The sequence below is a fragment of the Phocoena sinus genome, chromosome 16, assembly GCF_008692025.1.
Source record: "Phocoena sinus isolate mPhoSin1 chromosome 16, mPhoSin1.pri, whole genome shotgun sequence".
Classification (NCBI taxonomy): Eukaryota; Metazoa; Chordata; class Mammalia; order Artiodactyla; family Phocoenidae; genus Phocoena; species Phocoena sinus.
In genome coordinates this window covers 75831948-75846415 of record NC_045778.1, presented here as the reverse complement: position 1 = coordinate 75846415, position 14468 = coordinate 75831948, and the positions used below count along the sequence as shown (strand labels likewise).

The window sequence follows — 14468 nt, the reverse complement described above, 5'->3', positions numbered from 1 at the left end:
AATCAGTGCTCCAGGAGGCTGGCACCTTCACCTGTGCTCCCCCCTTCTCACTGTGAGACTCACAGTGGCTGGGCTTCCCAGACTGGAGGACACAAAGCAAGCCCTGGGGCCACCCAGGCCACTTGCTTCTGGGCTCAGGGAGGGTGGGAATTTCCACTTGCAGAAGTTCTAAGGGCACCAAGCAGTTGCCCACAGATGGAGTTCAGCCCTGCATGGAAGGAAATGCCCTTTCAGCCCTGTGAGCCTGGAGGGACCCAAGTGACCCTCAGGGAGGTTGTGTGTGTGTGTGTGTGTGTGTGTGTGTGTGTGTGTGTGAGTGTGTGTGTGTGTGTTTTCGTGTGTGTGTGTGCAGGCAACAACCAACAACCATGATCCCAGTTGTGCCAAAGCAGACATTGATGCATGCGTCTAACAAACAGCACCCTGTGTAACCCGCACGCACACACTTCATCCCCTAGAGGTGGGCGGCCTCAAGTGTGCGTGATTCAGACTCAAGCAGCCATCTGGGTGATTTTGCATTGGCTGGGGGTTCAGCCAAGATGACCTTTGGGATCCCATCCAGCACCTGGATTTGTGATGCTATCAGAGTGATCCGGGGCATTTCTGTTCACACACACACACACACACACACACACACACACTGAGGCTTGTGCTGCCACACCCCTGCCAACTGTACCATCAGCCTCTCAAAGGCAGGCGAGACCCAGCCCAGCTGTGTGCCAGACCCGCCTGGCTCCGGCCTCGGATTCCAGCCCCACCACAGTTATCTGTAGCATCTCGGGCAGGGCCCATCAGCCCCAGGCAGCCTAGGTTTGCTCATCCGTGGAATGATAGGCTTGGCTCGGTATCCAGAGCCCTCCCTGTTCCGGCATTCATGACAAGGCATGTGAAGGAGGAAGGAAATGAGGAATCTGCCATTCTCGGTCCCACCCCAGATAAGCCAGGGCTACGGTTCCGGAAGGAAGATGGGGCTTTGAATCTGGGCCTCCCCGTAGGGCAGCTGAGGCTCACAGACAGAAGGTGGCCAGATGCCCCACTCCAAGAGGGAAGCTGGCCTTCCAGGTTTGGGGCCAGAGTTCTCTTGCTGCACAGCACCAGGAAATAGCTGCTCAGAAATGCACGCAGAGGCTGTGATTTAGTAGTGATTATCAGCCACAAGGTTACGCGGAGCTGAAGTCATGTGACACACAATGGAAGGGGAGTGGGGATTCTCAGGAAAACCCAGACTTTATCCCATCACCTGCAGGGTCAAGGCCAGACTCCTGGGTTCTCCCCGAGATGCTACACGACCTGTCCCTGCCTGTGACGGCGGGCCTCCCATCTCTCACAGCCAGCCACCCACCCCACAGTCTGGCCAGGCCGACACACCGGAGGGCCTTTTCAAGACTGGTCCCCTCCGCGTGTCTTCTGTGGCCACGTCCAGGCCTCTGGAAGCCTGCGTCCCTGGGTTCACAGGGCATCTGCATCCCCAGCGAGGCTTCGAGATGCTCCAGACTGAGGATCTGGCCCGAGTCATTTCAGGTGCCCCCAGGAATGCGGTACCAACTCAGAAACCTCTCTGGGATTGAACGTGGCTGCATGGATTCTACAGAAAGTGAGCTGAGACCTGCAGGGCCCCTGGAAGACATCCTGCCCCTGCCTTTTAGAGAGCATCTGCTGTCCTCTCTGCGCTAAGATGGGACGTTCGTTCACTCATTTATTCATTCATTCATTCCCTCAAATGAAGAAACTGAGGCTTAGGGTGGTGAAACAAGCCAGGCAGAGCATCCCTGCCCTAAATCTCCTCTCTGTTGAATTGCGTCAGGAGTTTGGAACTCGAACAGCGATAAGATACCACCTCTGTGCTCAGGACGTGAGTGCAGTAAGCACACATCCCTGAAAAAGCCTAAGAGAAGGGACAGAATACTCTAGAAAAATGAATCCCATCAGTGCTTTTCCATTTGGTTCATTTACCTTCCATCAGCATTGATGGCCGACTCAAACTTGTGTTCTATGCGAAGAAACCCCAGATGTCCCAGCCCGCGGAAGAGGCCTGCTCCATGAGCTGGGCCGGGAGGGCCCCTTTGGATCCCACCTGGGGCTGGCCCTGGCCGCGCCTTGCCACGGTTCCTTACCTTTGGAACAGGCTGCGGAACTGAAGAATGTGGGCTGCAGCCAGCACGCCCAGCACGTCGTCCACGCTCACCCTTACATCGCGCAGGTAGAGATTCTGCAGGGCCATGGCGAAGGCTGGGGAGGCAGCATCGAGGGCCAGCCGTCAGCGTGGGGCTCTGCAGCCCCGCATCCCTCACGCACAGGCGCCCTCCCTGCTGGATGAGGGTCCCTGAGCTGGGGGTCAGGGACGCATTAGACAAAACGCAACGGCTCTGACCTGGGCGCAGATGCTGCCTGGGCTCCCAGCCCCCCAAAGGAGTTGAGGATGGAGCTCCTGTGAAAGAATCTTCTGTGAGCCTGTCCCGAGCCTGTGCCTCAGGGGTTCTGTCCTAACTGGGGGCCTGTGGCCTGTGCCGGGAGCTGGCCACCCCAAGGCGTGCACAATGCTGTATGCATGAGGTGTGTTTTGTGTTCTCTGGAGATGACATCGTCACAGCGGGTTTTCCCCAGAGTCTGGGCTCTTCAACAAGGTTAAGGACTCCCGGGACGAGCCAGGATCAATTTGCCAGTCCGTGGGCCCAGCCTATTCCGAGTTCTACCTGATCCCCAGCAGCGCTGTAGTGCAGTCCCATGGGCTCCGAGGACAGCTGGTGTGGATAATTATTATGTGGATAATTTCCTGATGGCACATGACAGCACGGTGCATTCACACCTGTTAACAGGTGTGTCTAGGTGGCCGGGATGGGATGGGGAGGGGCTGAGCCCAAGGGAGGCCCCTGGGGGAGGTCTCTGCTGTCAGCAGCCAGCCAGGGAGGGGCCCTGGTGGGAAGGGGTGGGTCAGTGTTGCCTACGGACAAGGGTGGGCCTGAGGGCTTCGCTGGGCATCTGTGCCCAGAAAAGCAGTGACATCTTCCCTGGGTCTGTCTGGGTAGCCTGCCTCTTCCTCCCTCCTCTGCATTCCTCACTCCTCTTTACAAGGACGGGGACCTCTCTTTAGCAGAAGTCCCCCTTCTTTTACTTCCACACATTGTGCCAGCCTCCTTCCCCTCCGCCCTGCGCTGCTCAGCTCTTTTTAATAAGGAAGCACTGAACACTGTGTGCCTCCACTTTGGGGTGTTTTGTTTGTTTTTCAAATCTGAGAGGCAGTTTGTTCAACGACACTCTCAGAATTCGAGGACAGGTGCACGTTACCAGCTTCGGTGACCAGAGGGTCATTGATCTTCAAGGAAACGATCATCTTCCTTACAGGGCGTTGTTCTTTCATCTTCCCGGGCAGCTGAGCTAGCGAAGGGAACAGGACGAGGACGCACAGGTGTGACAGCCACAGTGACCCGTGCAGGTACAGCGTGAGGCCCCACAACTACTCGCACAGCGTGATCTTGGCGTGGATCACGCTGTATTTTGTTCATCTTTGTTTGCTTGTTGGTTTAGTGGATGCACTGATGAAATGATTATTTATTTTGAAATAGTTGAAGACTCACAAGGAGTTACAAAAATAGTACAGAGAGTTCTCGTGTCCCCCCTGGGCCAGCTTCCCCGACGATCTGACACAGCCATTGTGACTGCAAGACCGGGACACTGATGCTCACACTGATACAGACCCCCTCCCCCTCCTCTCCCTCCCTCCCCACTTCCTCTCCTTAGGCTGTGAGCAGCGAGAGGGCCAGGGGTGGGCCTCCATCACCTCTGCGCCCTGAGCACCCAGCTCAGACCGGGCACCAGGCGAGAGCGCAAAAGGACCATTAGCTGAAGGATGAGTGTGGGACCAAGGTGTCCTCCCAGCGGCTCCTGAGACTTTGCCCGACGGAGCTCCAAACAAAGGACCCCCGCCACGGAGGGCTTCCAGGGGGAAGCAGAGGGGCAGCCCGCATCACCGCCAGCCTCCACAATCCACTCAGAGTTACTCTGAAATGTGAGTTAAGACACACGGTGCCCTCAGGTCTCCAGCGGGCGTCCCGTGCCTTTGGCACGAAGCCAGAGCCCCTCCAGCGGCCCCAAGACCCTCCCACTAGTCTCCAGTTCACCAGGTCCCAAACCTGCCTCTTCGTGGTTTGTTGCCCAGGAGATTTGTGGAGCTCCCTGTCTTCCCCATCAGGGGCCCGCCTGACCCTCTGCTATGGAAGGGAGCTCCACACCACCACCTCCCCCCAAACTGGCTTTATGTTCCCTCCTGGACCAATCACCTGCCAAGACACCGAGTATCTGTTGGTTTATGATCGGCCGGGCAGGCACACTGGACGGTGAACCTGCCATCCCACCCCAGGCCCCGCACAGTCTTGCACACACTGGTGCTCAGTAAGTATTGGCCGAATCGATGGATGAATGGATTCCGTGGCCAGCGAGCTCAGGCTGCCAGGTCACGCAAGCGACACGAGTCAGGAGCCCAAAGTATGTCACAATTTGCAGCTACAAAGAATGCAGAAAAAAGAGAACAAAGGTCCACTTCCCTCAGGCAAACAAGGCCGCCGAGCCTTCCCTCACCACGTTCTCAGCACCTGGCTCTGTTCAGGCTCGCGTTCGGCCAGTGTTTATTGAGCACCTACTAAGTGCCAGGCCCTGTTCCTGGCTCTGGCTCACTTTCCTCCCCTGGATATCTGCACAGCCTCCCCTCTGCCCGCTCCATTCTGTCACTCACCCCCACTGGGGGCAGTAAACAAGCGGATGCTGGCAAGTGCCTGACACGTAGCGGGTGTTCATGAGGCATCGTTAGGGTCATCACGTATCACACGATTTCTCATGCTTTATCATCACTTCAGGCAGGCTCGTCTGTCCCCCACCCCCCGACATTAAGTTCCTAGCACAATGCCTGGCACAAGTTAAGTACTGAACATCTCTTGAAGGGAAGAAGGAACCTTATCGGCTAGGTCAGAGTACGTGGAAGACAGTTTCTGTAAGTAAAACTTCGCAATCTGATAGGCAAGTGATAATTTGATCATACGCGTCTGGGGTGCCCCCGAAGTGGTTTGTTTTTAGTAAGAGAGGGTCGTTTGCTTTCGGGTCCTCCTAGAGAATAAACACATGCTGCTGTGGTTCCGCTGATCCTGGACTCTGGGTGGAATGAACGTGAACGTGAGTGGCTGGGACAGCCCCGTGTGGCCAGCACAGGGTTGCCCCAGGGGAGCTGTGTCTCCTCGGCACCCACCACTCCAGGGCTTGGTCAGAAACTTCCTCTGCTGCTAACTCCCGGAGAAGGATGCTCACGTTCTCAGGAATAGAAAAGCAGTAACTGTGAGATGCGTATAGAAACCATCATCGAAGGCACGTGAAGGGCTGGGACCGTCCCCACTGAAAGCCTTGGAGACACGAGTCCCAGGGTCTGACGCAGTTGGTGGTGCTTGCAGGGGAGACCCCGGGAAGCTGTGACAGCCCAGGCACTGAGGTTTCACTCCTGCACGTGACCTGACGTCCCCCAGCCGGGCCCAGCCTCCAGCAGGGGGCTTGGATTACAGCAGCTGTTTTAGGAGGGCCAAATCTGAGTGGGACCATTCTAGACTCACGAAAAACATAACAACTCCATTTTTCCCTTCCATATTCTCTTGATTTTCATTGTACTCACTGTCTGAACCCCAGTGGCCTTCCACTGGTTGCCCAGGAAGGGCTGTGATCTGGGCATAGGGGCCATGGGAGAAAGAGCTCAGTCCCAGGTTTGAAGACACTGGGACAAAGGCTCAGGAAGATCATATGTGTGAAGGCTGTTACAGCTCTGTGGGGACGCCACGGCCTGCTCTTGGCTCCCAGCTTGGCCGGGAAGGGCTGAGTCAGAGGCTTTGTGGCCGGGAAGATGCCGGCAGGCAGCCAGGCTCCGTCTCCCGACTGGGGGCTCCAGCAGCCCGTCTGGCTCCAGAATGTCAGAGCTTTACTGCCACGTCCTGGAAATGCAATCCCATCCCGACTGGCATGCTGGCTGCTTGGGAGACCTTGAATTTTCCATGGCACCTGCTTATGAGTTGTCCGGAGGCGATGCCAACTATATTACCTGAGAAGAAGTTGGCAAGGCTGCAGGAGAGGAACTTATGGGACAGATAAGGGGCAGCTGGGGATTATTAGGGTTCAAAAAAGAGAAAAAGAAAGACGTGACCTAAATACTTTCGGGTATGAGGTGGCGTTAAGAAAAGAGAAAGAAAAGGAAAAGAAAAAGTGAAATTGATGTACACTTGTAAACCTCCAACCAGCACTTAGAGCCAAACAAGCCACAGATGTCAGAACTATGCGATCTTTCTAGAAAGCCCATCAGAAGCCTCAACACAACCCACTTTCTCTTCTCAAAGAAGTAGGGAGGGCCTCCCTCATAGCCGGTGGACAAGAATGGGTTATTATGAGAACAGAACTGACATTTACTGACTACTCACTATGTGCCAGGCGTTGTTCTAGAACTTCACACCTGTTACCTCCTCCACAAGGAAACACAATAAGAACCATTATCCCATTTTATAGCTGAGAAGGCTGAGGTTAATCCTGTAATGAGATCACACAACATGAGCCTTGGTCTTAACTGCCAGAGTGACCGTGGTCCCCAAACAGATAACCGAACGCCAAGCTGGGGCCTCTCTAACCAGAGAGCCCTTGGGGGTCCTGCTCTGGGTGAGAACGTACCTTGCAGAAGCTTCTCCAGCTCCTTCTCAGGGTTTGCGTTGCCCCGGGCCAGGGCCATCATGTAAAGCTTGGTCAGGGTCTCGGACTGAAAAAGCTGGGGCTGATGGAGCTCCCATCTGAAGCCGAGGCATTCGAGAATCACACCTGAGGAGAGGAAAGGATGCTGAGCAAACATTTTAACGACACCCCGACCTGAAGATGCTTTCACTCTTTCTCCCACGTACTCTCTGTCCATCCCGTTATCGGGCAAACGAGTGGGCAGGCGGCTTCGCTAGGAACGAAGTACCAGCCACGGGGGGCTTCCTGGCTCCCAAGCGGATACGATGGGCACAAGGTAACTTAGAAAGCGGTACACGTCCCCCAGAGCTGCAGAGGCACACAAGCTGCCCTCCAACCTGGGGACTGGAAAAAGCTTCGTGGGGCAGGGACGCTGGCTGCGACACTCTTGGAGGGGGCCTCACCTTGCCTCCCCCACTGCAGTGTTTCTTAGCCTTGGCACTGTTCATATCTGGAGCCAGATAACTCTCTGTGGAGGGGTCTGTCCTGTGCTGTAGGATGTTTAGCAGCATCCCTGGCCTCCACCCACTGGATGCCAGTATCACCCGCCCCACCCAGGAGCTGTGACAACCCAAAATGTCTCCAGACATTGCCAAATGTCCTCTGGGGAGCAAAATTGCTACCTGGGCTGTTAGTGTCTAATTATTACCCACCTGAATGTCATAGAAAAAACCCCACCACCAGGGAGCCGGGTTCTCATCAGCATTGCTTTTCTCGAGGGAATGGAGATCGTCAGAAAGCCCAGCTCACAGGCATGAAATGGGATTACAGTGTGAGGAGGGTTCCTTGCAAACTGTAAAGGACTTTATGCTGGGGAGTCTCACCCGGGGTGGCACAGATGATAAGAAAAAAAGAAGAGACTTGAATAGGAAGGTAGATGGAGGATCCAGGTGAGACATGAGAGGCTATGGGCAAGGGGGGCTCTGCAGGCTGGACCCCTGAATTTGCACAGAGCTGGGGGGAAGGGAGCCATGCTCGGGGTGATTCCCCCCGAACCCTAAATCCCAGCGCTGGACAGAACCTCGAGGTTCACTAGCCCCATCTACGTATTTCTTGGCTTTGCTATTCTTTTGACTGCATGACTTTGGGTACCTGTTTCCTCTCCTGTTATTATCATCGTCATTCACCCACTTTATGATATTGTTTGGTGCTGGGAGTTGAGAACCTGGGTTTTCATCTCAAATCTCCGGTCACCTCAGGTGACAGTCTGGCTATGCCGGATTAAAAGGAATCTTGCCCCGTAATGGCGATTTTAGGCAAGGGCAGAATTGCGGATAAAGTGTGTCCCCCGCGCCCCCTTCCGCTTTCAGGATGGCAGTGCAGGGCAGACATCACAACCAGTCTGGAACTCTTTCTCCTGAGCCCGGAGGCAGCCTCACACTGCTTCTGCCCCCCTGCTCCCACCGTCAACCAGAGCCGACGGGCGATTAGTCTCTGCCAGGGAAGGAGGCTGGCTCTGACCTCAGACAGCCACACCGTGGGGTGGGGTTTATCCGAAAACGTGCCATCAAGAAGCTGACCTGGCCAGGCTCCTCGTGGGGCTCAGTGAGCCTTTCCCAGCTGGACGGTCTGACTCCTCACGCTACCTCAGATAAGTCTTCTTGGATGAGTGCAGAGGTGGACATCCAAGTCACGACTGATTAAAGCCCAGAGGGACACAGAACAGCTGCCCCGGGCCTGATGGGCTTCTGCTGAGTCTTCCAAGCCAAAGCCTATTTATTAACGTCGGCAGGTCTGTATTTATCATGGCCATTAGCATATGAAAATGTGTTTGCCAGGCAGTTTCATCCAGTGTGCATTTGGGAAATATTTACAGTCACCTATTGCACGAGGGACACTGTGCAGTGGGGGCAGGAACAGAACTTACAGACTAGTGACCAGGCCTCTGGTCTGGTTTTCCTTCCATAAAGACCATAAGCCACCCCTGAGGTCAGCAACATTCTGACGAATCCATTGGTGACAAGAACTCACCTGCCTCCCCGCTTTGGACGGCCTTGTTCTTCAAATTCTCAGGGAAATTTTCCTGAATCTGCGAAACGCATAACCTCGAGAAAAAATACAAACAAAAAATCCAGGCGTTAATACTGACATTTTTTTTTCTTCATCTGCAACATGTATGATTCCAGTGTAAGCATCCCTAAAGCATAAATGAATCAGTCTTATCGTATCTCTCCCTTTGGGACAGTTTCCTCAGGTCACTATGCGTCTGCCAATTCGACAAACTGTAAGCTCTGTCTGATGACCGGCTCAAAACATTAATTCCTGTTTTCAGTTTGCGGGTAGATCTTACCAAGGAGGTATTTGAGGCTACATCTGGCTGCCTAAATGACACCTCTTTGTCATTTAGTGTCTAAAACAGTGCCTAGCATATAGTAGGCACTCAATAAATAACAGTGCCTAGCATATAGTAGGTACTCAATAAATAACTGCTGGAGAAAGGGAGAGAGAGTCCTGGCATGTCTGGAAAGTTAACTCAGCAAAACTTCTGGTTAGGGTCATGCATGTCCCAGTCTCAGTGTGCCCACAATCTAAACACAGAATCTACTCTGAGGGAGTTTCCTGGTGGTCTAGTGGCTAGGAGTCTGGGCTTTCACTGCCGTGGCCCTGGGTTGAATCCCTGGTCAGGGGACTGAGATCCTGCAAGCCCTGCAGTATGGCCAAAAAAAAAGAATCTACCCTGAACTGAGCCCCAATCCTCTGCCTGGAAATGGCATCACCAGCCTCCAGTTGCCCAGACCAGCATCCTGAATGCTGCCTCACCTGATCGCTTGCCCAGATCTAATGAAATGCCTTTTGAATGCATCCATCTCTCCTTGGGTGAATCCTTGCCCTCATTGCTATCACCTTCATCCAAGCCACCATTTTCTGCCCCCAGTCACTGCCAGTCTCCGGGCCTCCATGTGGTCCCCTCTGATGCACACCTCACACTGCAGCCTGAGGAGCCACCTGAAATGCAAATCTGGTCTTGCCTCTCCCCTGCGGAGAATCCTTCCTTGTCTCCCCAGTGCTCCTGGGGGAAAGCCAACCTCCCTCACATGGCTAGCAGGCTTCTGCCTGTCTCTGCAATCTCATCCCTCTACACTCCCTGCTCCAGCCCTTTTCAACAGCCTGAACCATCACCTCTTGCTTCCAATCTCTTGGACACGCAGCTCCCTCACCTTTTCACTGGATGACCTCCTACGCATCCTTCCAGATAAGCTTAGTTGTTGTTTCCTCTGGGGAGGCTGGGCTGGCGGCCCTCCCCAGCCCGCCCTGGGATTGCCCCTGTTAAAACTCCTTCCCCAGCGTCTTCTGGTCACCCGTTTCCTCATGGGCCCTCTGCACCAGGCTCTGCACCCCACAGAGTCGGCATTCATTTACCCCGGCAGCCCTAGCACAGCCATCATGCAAGTGCTCGATAAATATCAATGCTTGGATGATGACAAAGATAAGACGCTTTCCCATAAACACTATATTCACCCTGCTAAGCAAGGAACTGAAACAAAACTGGAGTCACATATTCACAGCTTGAAGACAGTCATCCCAAGAAAGCCAACCAGCCAGGGGACACTTGACCACACCAGCCACTGTCACATTTGCCATGCTGTTTTCCAGTGATGCCAGAAATCCTTATGGGCCAGAGTGTATGCAGGAGGGCTTGGGTCGGAGAGCCTGTGTCCAGAATAATACTGACCACATGCTGCGCTTTCCAAGCAGAGATGGTGATTACAAGTGACTCAGCCTCAGGAAGGTTGTGGGCGCTTGAGTTGTTTATCCCACAGGAGCAGTGGACCTGACCCAAGCCAGACTCAATCCCCCTGGTGGCTTGGGTCACACATCTGGACAGAGCTGACTAAGGTCAGGAGTTCAGACTGTGACCTTAAAATGGAACGACAGACTCTGTCCTGTTGGGGCAACAGCCATGACCTCAACTACCCTCACAAACCTCACCGTCATCAGTTGAGCCAGGAGATGCCGGGCAACACAAGTAACCACATTGCCTCCTCCTGGTGTATTGGCCGCTTGCCAAGATATACCATGTATCCTGTGGACTCTGTAGCTCCCAAAGCTGAGGCTCATTTCAGGACCATTGGAAAAGCTAATGCAACACATGGCATCTGGGAGCTGTCCTCTTCACCCTGTGGGACCAAGTGGCCTGGGATAAAGTGGGGATGCTGGGAACGTGCCGTTAGTCTGGGGCTCACGACCTTGATGGGGAAACAGAGGGTAAAAGGGAAAGTCCATAAGTTTCTCATGGACATATGGACTTCCTGCAGCAGACCATCGAAACAAAGGGCTTTCGACTTGATACCTTCAACATGCAAAGCTCCAATGTGGTTTACCGGGAAGAGTCATGCAGACCTTGGGCCTGCCTCTGGGTCTTGGTTCTTTCCTCTGTAGGAGGGAAATGAGGACCACGTGGAAGTCACTGGGGGAGTAAAAGAGCTAATGCTCGGGATGCCTGGCACGGAGCAGACACTCTGTTCTCCTATGAGCTCTACACCGTGGGTCATGGGTCTCCGGTCCCAGCTCTCCTGAAACTGCTCTCTGATGAAAATCTAGGGGTCCCTTCTTTGCATCCTTGCCTCTTAGCATGACCTCCTTCCAACCTCACAGTGGACTTGGCACTGCCGTCAGAATGGGAAAAATCATGAGGCAGGGTCACCTTTTCCTAGGGCCCAAGCCCCCTAGATCAGCGGTCCCCAACCTCTTTGGCACCAGGGACAGGTTTCGTGGAAGACAATCTTTCCACGGACCAGGGCTGGGGGGATGGTTTCGGGATGATCCACGTGCATTACATTTACTGTGTACTTTATTTCTATTATTATTACCTTGTAATAGATAATGAAATAATTATACAATCCACCATAATGCAGAACCAGTGGGAGCCCTGAGCCTGTTTTCCTGCAACTAGATGGTCCCACCTGGCGGTGACGGGAGACAGTGACACCTGAAGTGTGTGGCTTGTGTCCGGTCTACTCCGTAAGATGCAGCTTGTCACTTGCCGCTCGCTGATGGGGTTTTGATGTGTCTGCAAGCCATTGATTCGTTATGGTCTCCGTGCAGTCAAACCTCTCAGCTAATGATGATCTGTATTTGCAGCCGCTCCCCAGCGCTAGCGTCACCGCCTCAGCTCCACCTCAGATCATCAGGCGTTAGATTCTCACAAGGAGCGCGCAACCTAGATCCCTCGCATGCGCAGTTCACAGCAGGGTTCGCGCTCCTATGAGAATCGAACGCCGCCGCTGATCTGACAGCAGGCGGAGCTCAGGCGGTAATGTGAGCCATGGGGAGCGGCTGTAAATACGGAGGGAGCTCCGCTTGCTTGCCTGCTGCTCACCTCCTGCTGTGCAGCCCGGGGGGGGGGGGGGGGGGGGGCGGCGGGGGTTGGGGGGGGGGTGTCCTAACAGGCCACAGACCGGTGGCCCGGGGGGTGGGGACCTCTGCCCTAGAGCCTCCTTCCTCAGCCACACTCCTCCATCCTGGATCTTTGGGTTCATATGTTAGCTGTGTCCACACGTACCAGAGAACTCCAGGGACACTGAATGACACATGTTAATTGGGTATTTATTTGCCAGATACCGTTCTAAGCTCTCAATGAATTATGTCATATAATTCTCATGGCAACTCTGTAAGACAGCATCCCCAGTCTGCAGATAAAGAAACTAAGGCACGAAAAGGTTAGGTTGGTTTGCAAGGTGGTTAGCATTTCCTCATCTCTCAGGCCCCTTCTCCCCATACTCCACACCCCAGTCCCAGTGGAAGGAAGCATGACGAAGACCAGGAACCTGAGGTTCCTCTATAGCATCTCTGAGTTCTGGAGCCAAAAGCTCACAGCGTCATGGAGACCCACAGACACAACCAGAAGTACTGGCTAGCTGGGCAGAACCTGGGGCATTGACATATGAGAAGCACAATGACATATCTGAAATAAATGGGAAGCTCAGAGCTAGTTAACTCAGCTTTCCACGGCCAGTGACGCTTCACAGAACTAGTAAAATATAGATGGGTCCAGCTCCCATCAAAGTCAACAGCGCTCCCAAGTGGAACAAGCAACAATAACAGCGTCATCGGCAAGAACAGTCTTGCTGGTTGGGCAGCCAGAGAGCTACGGGGAAGGTGCCCGTGTGTGTGTCGCAGGTACAATTCCAGACACCCCCACCCCTACCATCGACCTTGTTAGCTGACAAGTCTGAAAGTACAGAAGGGTTACCAGGAATAAGCCCTTGGTTTTATTACGTAAATTAAACTTTTGTTATGCTTTCCAAGTTTATGTTTCTCACAATCACATGGAATAAATCCCCATTGTGAAAATAAAGAAAAAATTTTGTGTTTATTAAAGAAAATCAGCTCCTCCCGCACTGTAGTAGACTGTATCCATGGCTCCAATTACACGCCCTTGTCCTGCAGGGCTCCAAAGTTTCTCCCAAGAGAGTTGGTGTGTATTTCCTGCCCCTTGACTTTGACTTTGGCCATGTGACTTGCCTTGGCTGAGTGGACATGGTGAGCAACCGGGCCCGCCCTCTTGCCCTCTGCCGGTACCAAGACAAGGACATGCCCAGGCTAGCCCACTGTCTCAGGAAGAGGACAAGAGGCTTGTGGAGCACCAAACTGCCCAGATGAGCTGAGCCTGGGTCGGCTGACCGCTGATATACACGAGTGATCGGCCGTCCTGAGTGCCTACCTGCCCTCAGCCTGCCTCCCGACCCCCAGCTTCCCAGCATCACCAAGGAGAGAGGCAGATCTGCAAAGCTTCTCCTGGGAAGAGAGCGCCCAGACCAGTCCCTGCATCTGCTGTGTCTGAGGCAAGATGTTTTGATTTGGAGAAAGTGCTAAGAGGCAGAGTGACATATGGGGTCATTGGCTGGCAGAGCACAGGGCTGACACTCCCCCAAATGAAACCACCAGGATCAATAACTAAGACTGCTGCTTAGGCTAGAAAGATAATAGCTGTGTTTATTGAGCACCTACTATTTGCCAGGAACAGCACTAATCATTTTTAATGTACTGCCTGATTGAAGGTCACTCTTCAGGGGAGATGCTATTGTCACCATTTCACAGATGAGGAAACTGAGGCTCAGAGAGATTAAGCCACTGGCTGAAGGTCACAGAACTAGTAAATGGAGGAGAAGGAATTCCAACCCTGTCAAATAGACTACATTTAATGGCCCAAAAGCCCAGCACCAATGGCCATCACCCCTCAGGCCACCACCCCCAGCCTAGCTCAGCGATTCTGCAAACCAAGTCCTGAAGACGTCTGCCCCTGCAAGCCCAGCCTCCCTCCTCAGGTTTCTGGATCAGTCTGCCTATATTCCCAGGCCCAGCTCCTGCGCCTGCTTGCCCGGCCTGGCCCTGATGCTAAGGAGCACAACGAACTCTAAGATTCTTCAGGGCTCTAACCAAACAAAATATAAAATAAGTTCAAAATTGTTTAAGGCTATGAGTAACCAATGCCAAAAACTGCAACTCACAGCACTCAATTTTTTCTAAGCGGGGGTCATCAGAGAATTTAGAGACCAAACCCAGATGGGTTTTGGTTTATTCCCACGTGTGTGGTATAGTCATCTGTGGGGTGGGAGGCAACCGAGCAGGGCTGGCCGGTGGGCCTGGAAAGGGAAGATGTGGCTCCTCGCTCAGCAAACATGGAGCCAGGAGCTCTTCCGTGCCAGGTGCTGCCCAGGGCACAGCCCACACTCAGGGAAATGCTCAGGCAGGTCAGACGGAGCGCTCATAAGGCAGATGTG

At 53.7% G+C, this 14468-nt stretch overlaps 1 protein-coding gene across 1 annotated transcript in view; it reads right to left on the bottom strand.

The window, feature by feature from the left end:
• Nucleotides 1-14468, bottom strand: part of BTBD16 (BTB domain containing 16) — a 46140-nt gene that overhangs the window by 30962 nt on the left and 710 nt on the right. The window contains exons 2-5 of the mRNA XM_032609279.1: nt 8716-8789; nt 6688-6831; nt 3286-3375; nt 2115-2229 (exon numbers count right to left, since the gene is read on the bottom strand). Of these exons, the coding sequence (XP_032465170.1) occupies nt 2115-2229; nt 3286-3375; nt 6688-6831; nt 8716-8789 (423 nt within the window). The remainder of the gene's footprint in view (nt 1-2114; nt 2230-3285; nt 3376-6687; nt 6832-8715; nt 8790-14468) is intronic.